Below are 22,224 nucleotides of genomic sequence, written 5' to 3' on the forward strand. Positions count from 1 at the left end.
AAAACTCTACATTTTTTAATAATACCTAAACAAGAATTAAACACACACACACACACACACACACACACACACACCAGTAGCTCTGTAACACAATAAACTGAAATAAATATCCTCAAATAAGCATAGTGGGGTATAAGGAAAACACCTTGAGTCAGAAATTCAAAAACTAAGAACAGAAATGGACACAAAACAGGCAGGAAATGAAACAGAAGTGACTGAGTTCAGGAAACAAACAAAAGGAAAAGACAAATTCATATCAGAAAAAAAGTCAAAATGTCATAGTACCCAAAGAAGGATAGATTAGAATAAAAAATTGAGGAAAATTGAAGAAATACAGGAAAACAACCAAAAAGAATAAAAATGATATTAAAAAGAAGAAAAAGGAAGCAAAAATCAAGTTGCTGAAAAGGAATATAATCAAAGATCCAACATATGTATAATTACAGTCTCTAAAGAAGAAAAACATCAAAACTGTTTTTCATTAATATTTAAAACTATAATCCAGGATAAGTCTACAGTAATAAAAAGATCAAATATAAGTGCTGAAAGGGCCCACTGTAAATCTGAGAAAGCTCATCCAGAAAATAATAAATATAGAAGCAGAAATTAATGATATAGTTGAGCAAGGGTCACAGACTTTCTTCTGTAGAGGGTCAGAAAGTAACTATTTTAGTAAAAACCTTCTCAGCCTGTTCTGTCACACCATTCGACTCTGTCTTTGTAGCACAAAAGCAGCCACAGACATTATGTAAACAAACGACTTAGCCTTTAGTGTCCAATGCAAGTTTATTATAGAAACAGGTGATGGGCCAGATGTGGCCCACCAGCAGTGATAGCTGGCTAATCCTTGATGTGGAGGGGGAAGATAACAGGGGGTCCAATTACAGAATAAAACCATGGCTTTTTGAAAATACTAATAAAATAGATGACCTCCTAGCTAACTTAATCTAGAAAAAAAGAAGAAAATACAAGTAAAAGGAGAAATAATCACTGAAATGGAAGAAAATTCAAAAAGTTAAATGTAAGTATTTCATGGGCCACTCTGCAAATAAATTTAAATACACAGAGAAGGGCGCCTGGGTGGCTCAGTGGGTTAAGCTGCTGCCTTCGGCTCAGGTCATGATCTCAGGGTCCTGGGATCGAGTCCCGCATTGGGCTCTCTGCTCAGCAGGGAGCCTGCTTCCTCCTCTCTCTCTGTCTCTCTCTCTCTGCCTGCCTCTCTGCCTACTTGTGATCTCTCCCTGTCAAATGGATGAATAAAATCTTAAAAAAAAAAAAAAAATACACAGAGAAAATGGGTAATTCCTAAGAAAATGGTTTGCTAAACTGACCCCACTAGACTTTAAAAGTTAACAGATCATTTTCCATAGGGGGAAAAAAAACCTGAGAAAGTTATCAAGGAACTCCCCCACCAGAAAAGCTCCCATGCCTGGGCTGTTTTGTGGGAAAATTCTACCTAACCATTGGAGATCAGAAAGTCCAAATGCTATGTGAATTGTAATAATGAAGAAAACCTTTAAAACAATGAAGGGCATAATAAAGAAGGAAACATTTCAAAATCTTTTTATGAAATAAGGAAAATATTAATGCTTAAATCTGATAAAGATGATACATTAAAGATGATACAATCTGATAGAGATAAAACTATAATATCACTTATGAATATTGATGCAAGAATACCAAAGAAAGTATTAGTGAAGAGAATCTAACCCCAGAGAAGAAACAAACACACTATAACCAAGTGGGATTTATTTCAGGGAAAGAGAGAAAATGGGGGGGAGGATCAAGAGAGAGAAAGACAGAAAGAGACATGTGAAATCATATCAAAATTTAAAAATTACAAGGAAAAGAAATTTAAAAGAATATATTGTAGTTAGCTTTCCTTTGTACTGTATTAATGGATATTTTGGACTAAGGAGTTAACGTGATCTTTTCCCTGATTTCAGCCTACAAGATGGCAGTCTTAGAGTCTCTCTGTGTATACATGACTGGAATATGGGGTAGTTCCAAAAAGAGTAACTACATGAATCCACTTCCTCCAAAACCATTTAGGACCCATTTAGTGAAGGGTTCCAATTCTAAATAACTTATTCATCTTTATCTACTCCATGGGTATCATACTGCCTAGCTGGACCTACCATGTCATTGTGTTACCTTAAAAAGACACAACCATTTACTGCCCACAATATGCCCATTTGGGCATATTACAAATGCTTGGGTATCCCATGAAAAATAAATGCCATTTTTGGGCTTGACCAGTTGTAAGTATAAGTGTTTCCGACTGATGGCTTATAAAAGAAGCAGAAAGACTTCAGACGTAACTCTTCTACCACAGAATACTGTTATGATATTTATCAGTTTGTAGAAAATGGTCAGAAACAATGTTAAAATTTTTATGGTCTTTTTATTATCTTTTCTTTGGACTTCAATTCTGTAAACAGGAATCAGTTGGGGGGTGGAAGTTTTCTAAGGTCGACACAGATCTCAAATCAGGCGTGCTGTCAGAAGACCTGCAACATAAACCACTGTGACGGTCACTGTTTTCCACCAGGTGATGGAGGGAAGATTACTCTGTTTCCCCCGAATGATTTAAAAAAAAAAAAAATGTACCAGGGTGCCTGGGTGGTTCAGTGGGTTAAAGCCTCTGCCTTCGGCTCAGGTCATGATCCCAGGGTCCTGGGATCGAGCCCCACATCGGGCTCTCTGCTCTGCAGGGAGCCTGCTTCCTCCTCTCCCTCTGCCTGCCCCTCTGCCTACTTGTGATCTCTCTGTGTCAAATAAATAAATAAAATCTTTAAAAAAAAAATGTACCAACACTACTTTAGAAGTAAATGCATGTAATCCTCTGCTTAGAGAGAACAGAAAAACAAGATACCTCTTATTCCTAAATGACAGAGTTTTTAAAATCCTAATTAGGAGCAGTCTAAATAGACAGTTGACTTGGCAAGGGAAAACAGTGTCAGAAAGAATGGCTAAGAATCAATTGTTTTGAACACAAAGTCACTATTTTTATAACTGTTCTATAAACAGTGGTATCATTGTACTATCCTTTAGTTGCCCGTGATGTACATTTTGCAAACAGTTTATCTTAGAAGGAACAAGAGGATATAATAGTGTTCAAAGTCAGGAGTTTTACTGTTACTTTGTTGAGATTTTTCTTAAGACAAATTTGGTATCTCATTACAATTACCATAAAACTTGCTTGCTAAAAGTATGTCATCATATTATATGGAGAGAAATTGGGGGGGGGCGTTCAATCATTCATTCTTTGCAGGACAAATTTACTTTTTTTTTTCATTTTTGAAGATTTTATTTATTTATATCCCAGAGAGAGAGAGAGAGAGAGAGAGAGAGAGCATGCACAAGAAGGGGGAGCAGCAGGCAGAGGGAGAAGCAGGATTTCCCACTGAGCAAGGAGCCTGGTGTGGGGCTCCATCCTAGGACCCTAGGATCATGACCTGAGCTGAAGGCAGACGCTTAACCGACTGAGCCACCCAGGAGCCCCTGTGCAGGGAAAATCCAAACGATTCCCTTGATTCAGCTGCATGGGCTGAACCTTCTAACAGACATGGGCAGCCTTCTACTGAGGCACAGGTCCTTGCATTCAACACAGAACAGCTGCTCCCTGGGTACTGGGTAGAGAGAACAATCCCAACCCCAGTGACACCTACCACTTATAAGATCTGAGTTGAGAGAACCAATATTTAGGAAACGTGGACGCTAGTCATTCCTCCAAATAACCCACAATAATTTAATTCTATTCTTGTATCAAGCCAGATCAACAGAGGACAGGAGTTTTTAAGGCCTCTTTCCTTATCCACTGCACCCTTTCCTGCAATGTAATGAGTCACGCTCAGGGCAATAAGCCTCATAAAAATCCTCATAAAATGGGGTGCCTGGGAGGCTCAGTGGGTTAAACCTCTGCCTTTGGCTCAGGTCATGATCTCAGGGTCCTGGAATCGACCCCTACATCGGACTCTCTGCTGAGCAGGGAGCCTGCTTCCTCCTCTCTCTCTCTGCCTGCCTCTCTGCCTACTTGTGATCTCTGTCTGTCAAATAAATAAATAAAATCTTTTTAAAAAATCCTCATAAAATGCTGCTCATACATTGTACTACCTATGAATTCTCTCTGGGATAAAAAAAATTCCTGTCTAATCACATTGTCGATAAAAACTGTACTTCCCCTGAGAAACACCGCTTGGTTATAACCTTAAGGCAATGTCATGGCACCCTTTCTGACAGGATGGATCAAAAATGAAAACTAAATTTGTGAGCCACTAATGCAAAGATAAATAAGTTATAAGAATATGGATTATTCTTAACCTTACTTCTGCATCTTTTTTTATGTCCCTTTGTTTTCATTCTTCTTTATTTTTTAAGGTTTTTTTTTTCTTTTTATTCTTTCTTTTTTAAGAGATTTTATTTATTTATTTATTTGTCAGAGCAAGCGAGCACAGGAGGGGGAGTAACAGGTAGAGGGAGAAGCAGGCTTCCCTTGAGCAGGGAGCCGGATGTGAGGCTCGATCTCAGGACCCCCCATGGGATCATGACCTGACCCAAAGGCAGATACTTAAACTACTGAGTCACCCAGGCGCTCCTCATTCTTCTTTAGCTTACAGATCTAACTTATTTTATTTGCTATACCCATGCAGATCACTTTAAAAAAAGATGGGACATAAATAAGTACTCTTGTGTTTTGAAAATTCTACACTTAGTATTAATATAATAAATCACAAAGGAAAAGATCAATAGTATTGACTACATAGAATCTAAAACTTTTATATGTCAAAAACACCATAAACAAAATAAAAAGAAACTATTAATCAAGAAAAATGTTTGACATAAAGAATAAGGAAACTCCTACCCTATGAATAAGTTTTATATCTCAATAGGAATACAAAATCGGAGAGAAGAAAGGATGATGGTAAATCAACTGGTCAAGAAATTTGATGTTGGGGGTGCCTGGGTGGCTCAGTGGGTCGAGCCGCTGCCTTCGGCTCAGGTCATGATCCCAGGGTCCTGGGATCGAGGCCCGAGTCGGGCTCTCTGCTCAGCAGGGAGCCTGCTTCCTCCTCTCTCTCTGCCTGCCTCTCTGCCTGCTTGTGATCTCTCTCGATCAAATAAATAAATAAAATCTTTAAAAATAAGAAAAAAAAAAGAAATTTGATGTTGAAATAAATGGATTCGAAGAAACCCAGAACTGTTTTCCTGACACAGACTCCTAGAACTAGAGAAGAACTTTCCCGTTCAACCCTCTAATACTGCGGAAGCCAATTACCTTGCTCAAACGTGTTCAAGGTTGTTCGTTACCTGCCTTCCCATGTCACAGAGGAAAACACGATCGCGGCCTCTCTCCACTCCCTATTCACTAATCCTCAAGGAGGAACAGTATCTGTAATCTGACTGGGAGGTGACTCCCACGCCTTGGTCACATCTCCTAGTGGGTAGAGTTCATATATCATAGGTCACTGCCCAAACAAGATGCAGATTCTTGCTTCCTGGGACCTGCACAGAGGGCAAGACTAGGAGAGAATGAAATAGAGTGAAGGAAATCACATCAAGGAGAAGAAAATTTGAAATCCTATTGGCCCAGCTAGAAAAAAAAAATATGATAAGGAAAAGAAAATATATCCAAATGTAATTACTCTAAAGAGCCCCTGAACGATAGGGATATTTACTAGGTTCGGAGAAAGTGGCTCAAAATCATCAAAGAGAAGAGTTACAGGACTATTATGGAGGACAGACTAAGAGGACAGTTCCCGCAACAGGTGCCCAGATCCAGGTATCATTCTCTCAAGAAAGGTCTTCTGAAAGTTTTAAATAGAGACACAGGAGTCAGCATTAATGGGGCAGCCCTCTGGAACTGCAGCTGTCATGCTACACAGTTTCAGAAAATGTGGACACATTTAAGAAGGGCTAGAAAAATCAGAGGAGAATTCTTCAAGCATCGTTAAATTAGTTTCAGTGCTGTTCTTGTAGCAGGTACAGCACTGGCTTGAAGGAAGCCCGCCTGGGAGATGCAGGGAGTTAGAACTTGAGAAAGAAGGAACAGAAAAACAGAGGTGCCTGAAGGAGGATCCGAAGAGAATGACAATTGATTAGACCTCCCCCTGGGTTAGAGGCCGAACTGAATAGAATCATACACCTTCTAATGAAATGAAATGTGGGCAAGATTTCTTTGAACCCTGGAGGATGGCAGCAGATCCAGAACTCCCTGGCATCATTCTTTCTCCACGGAGACTCCCCTGGCTGAATCCAAAGTACAATGTTAGGAGAACAAAAATCTAAGTGTGAAAACAAAAACCAAATATAGGGCAGGAAAGTCCTAATACCTAGCAAAAGGAATTGGCCGGACCTGGGGATAGAAAAGGAACAGAAATGAGGGAGGCGGCAGGTGCAAAGCTTCCAGTGGGAATCATCAGAGGGAGCTGGGCCCTGGAGGCTTACCCGATGCAGACAACGGATATGGTGGCTCGAAGGGATGCTGCGGTGCCCAACAAAGCAGCCCAGGCAGCTGAGTCTTAAAAGTCAGTTCTAAGGAAAGGTGGGGCTTGGGTGGAAATCCACTAACCTAAGGCACTTCCTGGACGTCACTCGGCCAGCGAAAGCACCAGTTCCAGAAACTCAGAGAAGTTTAAGGATCCACTGAGAGTATTTCTCCAGGAGTCAAATGTGAGAACTCCAAAGCAGGAAGTGGCACTCAGAGACAAGGCATTCAGATAAGAATCCCAGAAGCTCAGAACTAAAACAATTCTTGGGACCTTTCTGGGGGCAGAGAAATTGAGAGAAAAAAGCAGAAAATTGGGACAGTGAAGGAGGCATGTAAGACAGCGCAATTCTCTCGAAGACTTCCTACTACTACTCCTCTCACTATAACGGGGAGCCTCCTGCCCACAGCAAGGAGGCTCTTCCACTAGAGATGAAGAGCTTCAGCTGTGGTGACCGGTGGATAGGGATTGAAGGAGAAGTGAAAATGGAAAGGTTCTAAATCCTTGGGATGGGCACCAAGAAAGACCCAGAGCCACCATGGCAAAGTCTTAAAATTTTCAAGGGAAGAAAATTTCCCTCCCTGCAAAACATATGGCAAGACTAGTGTCACACAGATCCCAGTAACTTATGAGAAGAGATCACTTCCCAAACTTAGTTCAAATTCATAGGCGGTGGACACCAAGTAGCTTGGTAATCTAGAGAGGCTGAAATATCACATGCCAGATTATACTTAGCACTGGTAATTCAGGATCCAGGTTGTAAGGGAACCTTATTGATATTCAAGCTACAGTTTAGACCCCATCTCCTACCACTTTCTCCAGCTCACTTTGCTCCAGCCATCCTAACTTCCTCGATGTTCCTAGAACATGCCAAGGACATGCCTCTCTCAAGACCATGTCACTTGGTGTCCTCCCTGTGCATGGCTTATTCCCTCACTTCCTCCAGATCTGTGCCCAAATGTCACTTTCTAAGAGAAGCCTTCCAGGAGACATGAACAGACATTCCTTCAAAGAAGACATACAATGGCCAAAAGACACATGAAAAAATGCTCAACATTACTCATCATCAGGGAAGTGCAAATAAAAACCACAATGAGAAGCAACCTCATACCAGTCAGAATGGCTAAATTAACAAGTCAGGAAACAACAGACGTTGAGGATACAGAGAAAGGGGAACCCACTTATACAGCTGGTGGGGAAATAAGCTGGTGTAGCTACTCTGGAAAATAGTATGGAGGTTCTTCAAAAAGTTAAAATTAGAGCTACCCTATGGCCCAGCAATTGTACTAGTAGGTATTACCCAAAAGATACAAACATGGTGACCTAAAGGGGCAGCTGCACCCCAATGTTTATAGCAGCAATGTCCAAAATCGCTAAATTATGGAAAGAGCTCAGATGTCCATCAACAGATGAATGGATAAAGAAGATATGGTGTACACACACACACGCATGCACACACACAGGAATATTACTCAGCCATCAAAAAAGAAATAACTTGCAACCATGTGGAAAGAACTAGAGGGTATTAGGCTAAGCAAAATAAGTCAATCAGAGAAAGACAATTATCATATGATGTGACTGATATATGGAATTTAAGAAATAAAACAGAGGATCATCCGCGAAAGGAAAGTAAAATAAAGTAAGATGAAATCAGAAGGGAGACAAACCATAAGAAGCTCTTAACCCTAGGAAACAAACTGAGGGTTGCTGAAGGGGCAGGGGTTCAGGATGATGGGCATTAAGGAGGGCACATGATGGAATGAGCACTGGGTGTTACATGCAACTGATGAATCACTAAGTTCTATCTCTGAAACTAATACCATAGTATATGTTAATTAAAAGAATTTAAATAAAATATAAATAAATATATTTTATATATCATATATATATTTATATATAGAGAGAGGCCTAAATATAACCTATATAATATATATTTAAATAGAGGCTTTCCCTGACCACCAGTTGTCACTCCCTTTGCCATGTTTTCTTTGCCACCTAACATGGGATTTATTTCCCTACTTATTTATCTCTCTCCACCACGACCCCCCAAAACTCCAACGCCATGTCAGCTGGGACTGCTTTATTGCTACCACAATGTCAGCCATCAGAACCTGCTTGACACAGAGTAGGAAAGAAAGAAACATTTATTCTATGAATGCATTTATGCATCCATGGCGTTTGAAGTTTTTGCTCACGGTCCGAGGTTGGCAAAAGTCAGGTGGGTCAGGACGAACTATGCACTGGGTTCTGAGAATATAATTTTGCTTTTTTCTTTGAAATAACTAATAATTAGTGAGAAGCAGCAGAAGTATATTAAGAATGAAGGCTGTGGGGCCAGGGTCACATCATCCCGTGTTCAAATCACTAAGTATGTGATCCTGGATAAATTGTTTAATTTAAGATCTCATGATCTTTGTCTATAAAATGGGAATAACAGCAATGCCTTCCTCAGAAGGCTTGGTAGATCTGAGTTGATTCAAAGAGGACACATTGGTTTTGGTTTTGTTTCTGTTTTGTTCTTTATTTTTTTGCTCACTCTAAATATATATATATATATAATATATATTATATATATTTGTATATATATAATATATATTATATATTATATATATTTATATACATATATACATATACATGTGTATGTATGTGTGTGTGTGTGTTATCTCCACACCTTCTTTATCCATTCAACAGGGATGGACACTTGGTCTACTTCCATAATTTGACTATTGTAAATAATGCTATAAACACCAGGATGCATGTATCCCTTTGAATTAGTGTCCTTGCATTCTTTGGGTAAATACCTAGTAGTGGGATTTCTGGATGTAGCGTAGTTCTATTTTATTTATTTGTTTGTTTGTTTGTTTGTTTGTTTTGGCGTAGTTCTATTTTTTTTTTTAAGATTTTATTTATTTATTTGACAGAGAGAGATCACAAGTAGGCAGAGAGGCAGGCAGAGAGAGAGAGAGGAGGAAGCAGGCTCCCTGCTGAGCAGAGAGCCTGATGCGGGACTCGATCCCAGGACCCTGAGATCATGACCTGAGCCGAAGGCAGCGGCTTAACCCACTGAGCCACCCAGGCGCCCCGGCGTAGTTCTATTTTTAACTTTATGAGGAACCTCCAAACTTTTCTCCAAACTGTCTGTACTACTTTGCATTCCCACCAGCAGTGCAAGAGGGTTCCCCTTTCTCTACATCTTCTCCAACACCTGTTGTTTCTTTTTTTTTTTTGTAAGATTTTTTTTTATTAAATTTATTTATTTTCAGCATAACAGTATTCATTATTTTTTCACCACACCCAGTGCTCCATGCAATCTGTGCCCTCTATAATACCTACCACCTGGTACCCCGACCTCCCACCCCCCCCTTCAAACTGCTCAGATTGTTTTTGTAAGATTTTATTTATTTATTTGACAGAGAGAGATCACAAGTAGGCAGAGAGGCAGGCAGAGAGAGAGGGAAGCAGGCTCCTCACTAAGCAGGGAGCCCGATGCGGGACTCGATCCCAGGCCCCTGAGATCATGACCTGAGTTGAAGGCAGAAGCCACCCACTGAGCCACCCAGGGGCCCCAACACCTGTTGTTTCTTGTGTTGTTGATTTTAGCCATTCTGACAGGAATGAGGTGGCATGTCACTGTGCTTTTGATCTGCATTGCATGATGATGAGTGACGTGGTACATCTTTCAATGTGCCATCTGCATGTCTTCTTTGGAAAAATGTCTGTTCATGAACTTCTGCCCATTGTTTAATTGGTTTATTTGGTTTTGGGGTGTTGAGTTTTATAAGTTTTTTTAATATATATTTTGGATACTAACCCAAAGAGGGCACTTTGAACAGTGCCTGGCACATACTTAGTACTCAATAAACATAGGTATCATTGTCATCATCATTATTATGTGCTGGAAGCTATTCTAAACAATTTACTTGTGTTATGTCATGTAAAGATCAGTCAGGAGGTAACTGTGGTCTGGGAGCCAAGAAGAACATAGCTAATTCATTGGCTGTTTTTTAAAAATGGAGCTGAAGGTCACACAACATAAAATTAACCACTTTTGAGTGTATACTTTAGTGACATTTCTTAAGATCACAGTGTTGGGCAACCATCACATAATTCTGCTTTTTTCTTTTCTCAGAACAATGATGAATATGGGAGAGAAGCATCAGGAAGACAGGAGCAGGACCTAACCTATTTAACTGCCTTCCTTCAGAGGGGGCAGCCTCTCTCCTTGGTTGCCTGTAAATTTGCCTGCTATACCCAAAGGACTCAAGAATAAAAAAATCCTGTGTTTCTTCCTACTAACCAGAACTATGGAGTTCATACAGCTCGCCTCTATCTGGCTTCCTCACAAGGCCACATGCCCTTTCTAGGAAGCCTGACCTTCATGAGGCCACTGTTCTCTATGTCAGGTTCATGGGCTCAAACATGGTCCAGTCATAAGGCCTCTGTCTCGCCAGTGACACCACAGTGAGGCTCACATCACTGATCCCCAGGAATTTGGTTCTGGTTGTCCATAATGACTACCCTGGGGGTTCAGCGATCTTAAACCGAAGTAAGAGATAGGAGGCCTTTTCAATCCATCACTAGCAGGGAGCCCTAAATAAAATGGTCCATTCTTGGTGCCTACCCGCTATGAGCTAGAACCCCTGTGGGGAAGGGAATAGATGGTACGATTCAGGCACCGTGAAACCCAGAGAAAAGTTGGGTGTCATTAGAACTGGAACACAAGTCTCCTGACTCCCAGATGAGCATTTTTCATGTTCCCCCACGTTGTGCAATGCACGTTATTTCACGTGTCCTGAGACACAAAAGAGACACGTACACCCACCTGCTGGTGCGGTTGTCATCGTTATTTGCACTGACTGCTGCTCAGAAGATCCCAGGAGAGTGACATTCACTGTGTAATCAGTTGCTGGGTACAGGTCTAAACATACCACTGGAGTTCGCTCCCTTGTTGTGAAGTTAAATGATGTTGCATGATAAAAATTATTCAGGTACCACCTTTGACCCAGAACTTGAAACTGTCATGAGATGAAAAGAAAGCATTGCATTAAATTTTCTGTTGGCTTACAGATATCTAGATTATAAGCAAAACAGAAATAAAGCAAGAAGGTTCATTCTATTGGAATTACTTCTAATACAACACCAAGCTAACTTGGGGATGGACTTTACAACCTACCCTCCCTGTCCTGTTCAATGTCCCCTGCCCCTCCACCAGCTACATGACAAAGCTGAGAATATATCACGGCATCTCAAATGAACAAAATGTAGGCTATTCTAAGATAACGATGCCCTCCCAGGTAAAGAAGATAGCACTGGAGCCACCGGGCAAAATTCTCTTCTTTTCATTCAAAAAGAATCCATTGATACACCTCACAAAACAGAATATTTGAACTTCATGAGGACTCTTCCCAATTGTGCTTTCAAAGCAACTGTACAAGGGTACTTCACTTGGTCCTTCCTAGTAGAACTCTGGTAAGAGAGTTTTTGAGTTTCTGGCCCATGGATCCATCATGCATGGTGTTAACCTCTAACACTCTATCCACTGCCAACCCAAGATGCATGTATAATGTAGGAACTTACGAGGGAAAAAACATGTGAAGGTCCCGGAAGTAATATGATGAACCCCGAGCCAATCCATGCACTACCGCTGGACATCTTGGTGTTTAGCATTTGCTTTGATGCTCAAGTCCCTGGCTATGGCTGCCCTCTATCCCTCCTCATCACTGCCATTCTTCCGCAGTCATCCAAGACCTGGCTCATTGGGAGTTTCCACTCTCCCCCAGTTCCTAGCATTCTCTTGGGTAACCTGAAGGTCTTTATGGACACGCCATCGAAACTTGGCCTCAGAGATTCTGAGCTCAATGCTATGAAGCTCTTCTGCTCCACTTTAGCTACTCATAGCCACAGCCACCTCCCAGGCTGTGCCATCCTCAGAGCTGCTCTAAGATCTCACAATCTCCTATCCCACTGGACCACTCATCCATTACACCTGATTTCTCTCAAGAAACCCCTGCAAGGCATCCTCGCTCGAGATCTTCTACCTGTATTCTACCACCTCCATCCCGGTCTTCCCCAGCTCTCCCAGGTACCCTATCACTTCAATTATTCTCTTGCTTGACACCCTCCATGCCCTTGCCCCTCTGTTCTCAGTTTCACCCATTCTCAGTTTCACCATTCTCTGGGTCCACCCAGATATTTGGCTTCATCAGGTCTACATTCGGGCTGCTGCCATCTTCTGGAAAAAACCTCACAACGAGGCAGGAAGTCTTTCTACAGACTCAGTCTCATCCTAAACTCCACGTGGTTTAGTCTACAAACAAAATATAACTTTCTGATCACATATTTAAATCATACTGTATGCACAATTTTACAGTAAAGTTGTTTTATTTAAAAATATATTGTTGGGACGCCTGGGTGGCTCAGTTGGTTGGACGACTGCCTTCAGCTCAGGTCATGATCCTAGAGTCCCGGGATCGAGTCCCTCATTGGGCTCCCAGCTCCACAGGGAGTCTGCTTTTCTCTCTGACCGTCTCCTCGCTCATGCTCTCTCTCACTGTCTCTCTCTCAAATAAATAAAATCTTTTAAAAAAAATATATATATATATAGTGAAGTTCTTTTTTTCTCTGTTTTAATTCATTCTGTAAATAGATATACAGAGTATACAGTGTTGGGTATACAATGGCAAAGTACAAGCCCTAACCTCAAGGAACTCACAGATGAGTATCCAGGCAAACAAAATACCCAGGGTAAGTCCTAGAGTACGTGAGGCAGTAGGGGCACTCAGGAGGGACACCTAACCCTCCTCTTTGGGGGTCAAGAAAAGCTGCCCTATCTAAATTTGGACCCGAGGAGAAATGAGCATTAACCAGGTGAGCTGCAGACAGGACAAGCAATTCAGATGGCGGGAACAGTGTTCAGGGCAGAAGGTCGCTGAAACCTGCCCACCAGGGGAGATGACTGTCCTGGGCCTTATAGATAAACAGAAGTCAGGCAGGTAGGGTAAGGGAAAGGACACTGCTGGTAGGAGAGTCCCATACGTGAAGACAGTGCAAAAAAGAACACAAAAAGTTAATCAGGGAGTGTGGGCCTAGAACTTATAGAACAGATGAGGTCTGGGGAAAAGATTTAGGACTTAACAGCATAGAGACAGTGAAGGAAGTAAAGAGATTGGATAACATGGCCCAAAGAAGGGTACAGAATGACAAGAGAATGGGCAACACACAACCCTGATGGTAATTAGACTTAAGGAATCGGTAGAGGAAGGGAATCCTAGGAAGGAGAGACAGATAAAGGGCGAAGTAATAGGAGAAACAGAGACCATTTCCACAGGAATCCTGGTCAACAGCAGCAACTGCAACTCACTGTGAGGAAGAACATACTCTGCATCCGCAGAAGGTTCTAGCAGATGAACGTGGGCTTGTTTACATAGCCAAATACCCACATGAACATTTACATCGTTTCCAACTTCCCCTACTATAAATAGAGCTTCAGAGAACTGCTTGGTCTTTCTGTATAGGTCTGCTTGATTAACTATAGCTCATTTCCAAAAATTTACTGAGGCTAACAAATAAGAAATAATTATTCCAGAAAAGTCATGCCCGTTTAACTGGCCAGCAGCTGTGTGTAACAGTACTCTATGCTGGGGGTATCTGGGTGGCTCAGTTGGTTAAGTGTCCAACTCTTGATTTAGGTTCAGGTCATCATCTTAGGGTTGTGAGATCAAGTCCCGAGTCAGGCTCCACACGAGGCATGGTATCTGCTTAAGAGTCTCTTTCTCTCCCTCTTCCTCTGCCCTTGCCCAACCTTGCACGCATGCTTACTCTCTCTCAAAATAAATAAATAAATAAACAAACAAACAAACAAAAACAGTATTCTATGCTTATAGAAGAATCATTGTATCTTGTGGTTAATTTTTTTTTCTTATTTTTTCTTACAAGTGAGGAATAAAATGTGTTCATATGTGTTTTGGCTATATATATATATATATATATATATATATATATATATATATATATTTATATTCTCTTTGGAAAACTGCCCTTGAATGTTCACATTTTCCAATGGGCTTGTTGAGAGTGCTTTCCATGTTACTTAAATGAATCTTTAACATATTAATAAACAACTTTTTTTTTCAAAACTTAACTCTTTAATCATTTTAGTATTAATGCAAAGAATCATTTCTTTTCTCTTTTTCAAAAAAATTTATTTATTTATTTGACAGAGAGAGACACAGTGAGAGAGGGGACACAAGCAAGGGGAGAGGGAGAAGAACATTCTCCGCTGAGCAGAGACCCCAATATGGGGCTCGATCCCAGGACCCCGGGATCATGACCTGAGTCAAAGGCAGATGCTTAATGACTGAGCCACCCAGGCACCCAGAATCATTTATTTTCTTAACCAGGTAGCTAACCAACTGTCCCAGGACCATTTATTTCTATATTCATTTTTAAAATTCATCTATATCTTATATCAGTAATAATCTTAACTTTATTTGGGGACTTGAATATGTCTCTAGCCCCTGTGTTCCTTCTAAACATGAAAATGTGAATATTTGGTTCATCTGCTTAAAATCCTCCACTGGCTCCACAGAGACATCAAAATAAGATCCAAACTCAAAATTCACAGGGCTCTTCATGATCTAGTCACGGCTCAGATTTTAGCCTCATCTCTCCCTTGCTTTTTTAGTTCCCTAAGAGAACTGTGTTCCCTAATATCCAAGATGCTTCTCTGCTTGTCCCCAGTGCCCTTCTCCACCTTCACTCCACACCTTTTATCGAGTTGAATCCCACTCATTTTCTGTGATTTAGCACTGTCTTTGCTTCTTGTTTAAAAAAACAAAACAGGGCCACCTGGGTGGCTCAGTTGGTTAAGCAACTGCCTTTGGCTCAGGTCATGATCTTGGAATCCCAGGATCAAGTCCCAGAACCCCAGGATCGAGTCCCACACTGGGCTCCCTGTTCAGCAAGGAGTCTGCTTCTCCCTCTGACCCTTCCCCTCTCATGCTCTCTCTCTCTCTCTCTTTCTCCCTCTCTCAAATATATAAATAAAATTTTAAAAAATTAAAATTAAAAGAAAATTAAAAAAAAACCCACCTGGACATACACACGTGCACACAACCCTCCATTTATTTGCCTTTTATCAAAGCACTCATTACACCACAGTGCCACTTACTTGTGTATTTACACCAGTGGGAACTGAAAGTCCCTGATAAATGATACACTGTTGGTAAATGGCTAAGGAATGAGTGAATGAACTTGAAATTAATACTTAGTCTACTCTGCCAAGAGGCGCTAAAAATGACACACAATAACAAACCTCAGTTCTGACCTGAATTTAGGAATCATTTTACTTGAGAGGTGTGACTTTTAAAAAGTCATGTTAAATGAGGACCAATTGTCATGCAATGAGTTTCTTAAAAATTTACAACCCAGTGTGAATTTGATGACAGAATAAGCTATAAGTATAAAATGCACTAAAATAAAGTATGATACATACATGTGAAATACCAGACAGGGACACTGACAGCAAGCCACCCGCTAGTGTGCCTTCCTTCAATTTCATCCCCCACTTGGCCCCCCATCTCATTTCCAAATCTAGAAACAAAAATCAAACTGTCTAGAAGTTCATTCCATTAGTGTTTTTAAATGCTTTGGATCCTCACTTGGAGAGGCCCCCAGATTTTTAAGTGACACAATACTTTGACAGATAACATGAGAGATCTTCTTACTTGGTACATTTGTTCTGATCCAAGTTTCCTAGGGTGCCTGCTCAGTTTCAAACAAGCTTCACTGAATACTGAAATATTGAAAATTCCTCCATCTTCTAAGAGATCATCTTCTAAAAGATAAAACATACAGAAAGGTTGCATATCTTAGCAAAACATATCTTGGCCAAGTACAACGGAAGCTCCGATGTCTTACATGAGCCAGAAGGGTGTTTAACAGCAAGAAGGTCCCATTTGGCTACAAGTCCTGACTCTACAACTTAACTGCATGACCTCAGCTAATTCACTTAGCCCTTTGAATCCTCAAGTTCTCTGTGAAATCAAGTCATCTGCTTTGCTTTTCTTCCATCACAGGCTCCTGAGAGAATTGGATGAAATAATTCATATTTAAAAATCACCATAAACTAGTGGCACCTGGGTGGCTCAGTCAGTTACGAGTCTGCCTTCAGCTCAGGTCATGATCCCAGAGTCCTGGGATCAAGTCCTGCATCCGGTTCCCTGCTTCTCCCTCTCCCCCTTGCTCATGCTCTCTCTTGTCCCCTCTCTCTCTCTCTCAAATAAATAAATAAAATCTTTTTTTTTAATCACCATAAACTGATAAAGTTGTGATATTTTTAAGAAAGTTCACCCTATCACTTGGATAGTCCACACACGAAATGTCCTGAAGGTAAGCATGTCAACACCTAGAAAGTCACAGAGTAACGAAAATGTGAATAAAAGTCGAAGACCATCGATCAGAACTCTCAGCGTGGGTGTCTCCACCCTAGAAGATGAACAGAAAGGAGATGGCCAGGCAAGATGTCTGCTTCTCAGCAGACAGTATTTCAAGAGCCACTCAGGTAAGGACAAAGACAGTAAAGTAATCAGAAAGGAGACTTATTTCAACCCCTGGATTTAAAAAAAAAAGAAAAAAAAAAGGCACTCCATTCCTCCATTCCCCCTGCAGTCTAATTTATTCCTTTACTGTTCTATTTTCTTCAGGTAGTCATGAAGAAGGAAGAGGTTTATTACTGATGAGTAAAAAACTCACAGAGCGTCCAGGAATACCAAGGCTAATTTTCAAGGAAGAGCAAGTTTCCCAAGAAGCCGGTACACTTTCGACAAATGAGAAAAGATTTAAATGTCTATCAGAGAGAAACTTTTTATTACTACCTAGAAAACTTCATTTCTCCCATGCGAGCCTCTGCCCCCTAAGCAGGAAGAAGGACAACAGATTATTCTATTCAAAATCAAAACTCTCCAGAGCATGTCACATATCCCTCACATACGCACCACGAAGCAATTAGCTGGGGGAAAATATTCTCGGCTGTAATTGGAAAATGTAAAAATATGGTTATGAGAGAGAATCTGAAGACCTTGTGCTTCCCTTCATCTTCACAACTTTGAAAGATTTCATAAAGACATGAGCAGCGAAAATTGCCACATGTTTGCATATGATTCTGAGGCACCCCAAATATACATGTGCAAAGATGTCTGTTCACAAACAGAACCTAAAGCAGAAATACCATCTGCACAGCTCCCGTCTCTGTAGGACCGGCTCGCTCACAGCCATGAGACTCTGAACTCAGGGGACAATGGCAACGTGAACAAAAGCATCTGGTTCCCACTTCCCACCCCCAGTTCTGACAGAAGCGGCTGAAAGTAGTAAAAATGGGTCAAAATTTGCATCTGTGTTGGAAGGAAGGGTTGGTTGACATACACAAGGCATCAACATGAAGACGTTTCCACTCAGCACCGCGCGGGGATGAGACCAGACAAAAGAAAGACGCTGAGAGCTACAACGTACAACGTGCCCTCAAGCCTTTCAGGGAAGGAAGTGGGGACGGGCTGGGGCCCACAGAGGTGGGGGTTGGAAGGGAGGAGGGCGGTAGGACACAAGAGTGAGGGATGCTCCATCTGGAACAATTTAGCCTGGTCGCTCCTGCTCCTGCCTGCACATCCGAATCACCCAGACACAGCAGATCTGAGGGACAAGCACCAGTCTGTATTTTGTTGTAACGCACCAGGCAGAGCTGATAGGCAGCCAGGGTAAAAACTGTATGTATCACTGTGACCACTACTACCAATAATAATAATAATAATAATAATAGTCCCTCCTTAGCTACTAGAGATCAGTATCACGGAAGGACTTCTATGGGGAGGCCTAGGGACCTGGAAGTTCCACCTGACAGAGAGCCTGGGTGGGCAGAAGGAGGGACTTGGTTCCCTCCTGCCTCTGCAGACCAGAGTGTCATAATGAAGTTCGGACAACACGATGCTGACCCAGAGCAAGTTTCACCGATCAAGACAGCTGAGTACTCAGGGGCACACAGGCAGCTCGGTGGGTTAAGCGTGAGATGCTTGGTTTCAGCTGGTCATGATCTCATGGGTGGTGAGATCCAGCACCACTACCCTCACCTCCAGGTCCCTTACCCTCCCACTCCCCCAACTCCCCTGCGCTCAGCAGGGAGTCTGCTTAAAGAGTCTCTCCCTCTGTCCTCCCCACTCCCCACCCCCTCCCCCCCCCCCCCCCCGGGCAGGGGCATGCTCTCTCTCAAATAAATTAGTAAATCTTTAAAAAAAAAAAAAAGATAGCAAAGTGCTCAGAAATAGGGGTGTCTGGGTGGGTCTGCCAGTTAAGCCTCTGACTCTTGATCTCAGCCCAGGTCTTGATCTCAGGGTCATGAGTTCAAGCCCCGTTTGGTCTCCACACTGAGTGTGGAACCTACTTTAAAAAAAGAAAAAGTGCTCAGAAATTATGTTCAGGGCAGTGTGGGCTTTCTCACAGCTAGCTGCAAAGCGTCGGAAGGATGCTGGGTTATCCAATCAGCAGTAAATCTTTCAAGAGGAAATCTGAGATAAGCACACTAATATCATCCAATTAAAAGTAAGAGCAAAGAGAACGCCATCCATTTTATTAGGAGAGAAATAGCAAATCTAGATAAAACTTTTGTCTTCTAACAATCTCATCTAGAAGCCAAAAAAAAAAAAAAAAAGCCTATGAAATGATTCTATAAAGATTATGCTTGAGAGGCAAAGAATGAATATTCTTTTGAAAAAAAAATTTGGGCCAAGTAATAGTAAAATTAGGCAACTTTTTTTTGTATTTTCAGTAAAAAATTTTAAAGATGGATTAAAGCAGATAAGGGATGTGCTAATAAGAGGCTGCAAGAGTGGAAACTGGTTGAGAGAAGCAGAAATAAAAAGGGAACTAGGGGAGGGGTCACTGGCTGGCTTAGTCCATAGAGCATGTGACTCTTGATCCTGAGATTGTGAGTTCAAGCCCCACCCTGGGCATAGAGCTTTAAACAAAAAAAAAGGAACTAGATGAGACAAGGAAATGCAAGTTCAACAACAAAATATAACATGCTTTAGAAATAGTGAAGGCCAGAAAGGTCGATGCATATATGCATACGTGTCTGTACAGAATACACCCGTTGCACTCTCACAGAAGACAGAGGGAAAAGTCAGGGAAGGGCGAGAGTGAAGACCAGGGCAGACAAACCTGGAATTCCACATAGGAGCATCTGATGAGCCAAAATACCAATTGAAAAAAAAAAAAAGCAATAATCAGAGATTTCATGAAAGAAACTATTTTTAAATGTATAAACGTGACATGGGAAACATGTCACAAGGCAAAAGAAAGAACTAAGTTTCCTTGCTGCCTAGAGCCTACTGACAAGTCCTTGAAACAGGCAGAGTGACCTTCCCTCTGGGAACTCAGCTGCCTGGATGTTGACACTGGCTAGGGGCAAAAGACAATCATAGCCCAACTGCACCCTACCCCCATCCTGGAAGTCTACTTGAACCTATACATTCCTTAGGAAACTTCTTTTATCTCTACCTTACCAGGAAATATGTGAGCAATCATCCTCCAAGCATATGGCCTGCTGATACACATCTGAAGGGTCTCATGACTAAGGGTTTACTAGATAGCAATAAATGACCTTCTCCTAACAATAACTAGTCCCCTCAGGATCCTGGAAACCTTGTTTCCAAAACACCTTGGAGGCTTGTGCTTCCCCTAACCCCCAACCAACTTCAGTCACCCGTGGCAACCCCAGTGCAGCTCCTCCTGTCCCCGTGCTTTAATAAAACCACTATCAGCTCCAAACCCCACCAGTTCAGATTACATCAAATGGACCCAAATCTGAAGATCCAAAAACCCTCTTCGGTACTAGGAAAACATAGTGAAAAACAATAACATTTATATCACACCTGACTAGTTTTCAGGAGGGAAAGGTCCTTTCTGTCTCATTCACTACTGAATTCTCAGTGCCTCAAATAATGTCAAACACACAAGTGGTCAATAAACACTTACCATGTGCATGAAAATAAATAATTAGTCTTGAATTTCACACATAAAGCCTCTGTGACATCGAGGCTTAAAAATCAGATTATCTATAATGGGATTTTTTTCTAAAAAATCAAACCATCTTCAAATTCTCTTTCAAAAGTTTAAATTCCCAAAATCAATGTGAAATGCCTCTACAATTCTACCAACAGAAGGTATGTACCAGGAATTTTATCTTCTGTTGAGCTCTGATTCACTCGTGAAGATAGCAAAAAGACATTCTCACATAATCAAGGGCTCAGAAAGTATCCCTTGGAAAGAAGAAGATAGAAATCATTTTGCAGTGAAATAGAAATGTAGAAAAAAATAGAGAAACTTTGGTATGAAAGGACTGGTAGTAAGCACTGAAACTGTTAACACATATACCTGTTTAAATAAGTGTTGCAAACATGGCTGTAAATCAATATAAAAATGAATTATTTAAAAATGCAATACAAGTTAAAAAATAATTTAAAATAAGAAGTTGGCAATAAAATGCTGTATTAAGCCAAAAACATAAAGGAAGCAACAGGGGAAAGAAAAAAAAGGAAGCAGAGAATGCTGACTTCCTTATCTCCTTCAGGAAGAAGTTAACATTATTTCAGTCTGAACACCGGTAATCAGAGAAATACACATTCAAATAGGATTTTGTTTGTTTTTTAATGTGTAATAGAAAATAAAAAATCTGTACTGTTTGTATCACCAAAAAAGAAAATCTGTGTCGCAAAAAGGTAGAAAACAATGGACATAGTGAAGAAACGTTAGGAGAAAACAAGAGGGAAGAAAGGAAAACCATATTACAAAGAACGCTAAATGTAAATTGTTCATCTACTTAAAAACAAAACGTTTCTCAGAATTCTTCACAACATATGCTGCCTCCGGGAGTACTACAGCAGTGTTACTGAGATAGATTTTAAGAACAAAAGTGTTGGTGGGGGTGGGGTGGGGAAACAGGTGAAGGGGATTAAAAGTACCCTACTCGTGATGCGCACTCAGTGATATATGGACCTGCTGAATCACTCTATTCTACACCTGAAACGGATACAACACTGTATGCTAACTACACTGAAATGCAATTTTTTTTTATTTAAAAAAGAACAAAAGTGGGCAGAGGCATATTATGCAAATAGATGTACAAAGAAATCAAGAAAACCAAGGTTGCTACCAAATTATAATTCAAGGTAAAAAATTTTAAACAGGATGAAGTGAGTGATTTGTTATTAATGAAAGTTAGACTCAGGGGCATCTGGGTGGCTCAGTGGGTTGGGCCTCTCTGCCTTTAGCTCAGGTCATGGTCTCAGGGTGCTGGGATTGAGCCCCGCATCGGGCTCTCTGCTCAGCGGGGAGCCTGCTTCCTCCTCTATCTCCACCTCCATAAATATCGTAACTTTAAAATGTGTGAATCCAAACAATTAGAATTTCTGAGAGAAATTGAGCAAAATGGCAATCTGAGTATCTACAAACCACTACCAACAACAAAAAACAGAAGTCTGGAATACATTTATTAATAGAGTTGACTAACGACTAGAACTTACTCTACTCACAAGCAAATGTACAGATTTATTATCACAAAACTTTCCCAAATAATAATCCCCAAGGGAAATGATAATAAGTTCCCCTCAAAATTACCAAAATGTAATAAAACTAGAAATTAACAAAAAAGTTAAATGTTAAAAAAAAAAGAAAATCTACCATTTGCATA

General features: G+C 40.9%; 1 protein-coding gene across 6 annotated transcripts in view; it reads right to left on the bottom strand.

Moving 5' to 3' along the window:
* SUSD1 (sushi domain containing 1) overlaps positions 1-22,224 on the bottom strand; it is a 137,028-nt gene that overhangs the window by 47,951 nt on the left and 66,853 nt on the right. For all 6 annotated transcript variants that reach the window (XM_045081707.1, XM_004747806.3, XM_045081706.1 and 3 more), the window contains exons 9-10: positions 16,214-16,323; positions 11,311-11,503 (exon numbers count right to left, since the gene is read on the bottom strand). In XM_045081707.1, the coding sequence (XP_044937642.1) occupies positions 11,311-11,503; positions 16,214-16,323 (303 nt within the window). The remainder of the gene's footprint in view (positions 1-11,310; positions 11,504-16,213; positions 16,324-22,224) is intronic.

This window comes from Mustela putorius, unplaced genomic scaffold (genome assembly GCF_011764305.1).
Source record: "Mustela putorius furo isolate JIRA1106 unplaced genomic scaffold, ASM1176430v1.1 tig00000580_pilon_pilon_pilon, whole genome shotgun sequence".
Taxonomy (NCBI): Eukaryota; Metazoa; Chordata; class Mammalia; order Carnivora; family Mustelidae; genus Mustela; species Mustela putorius.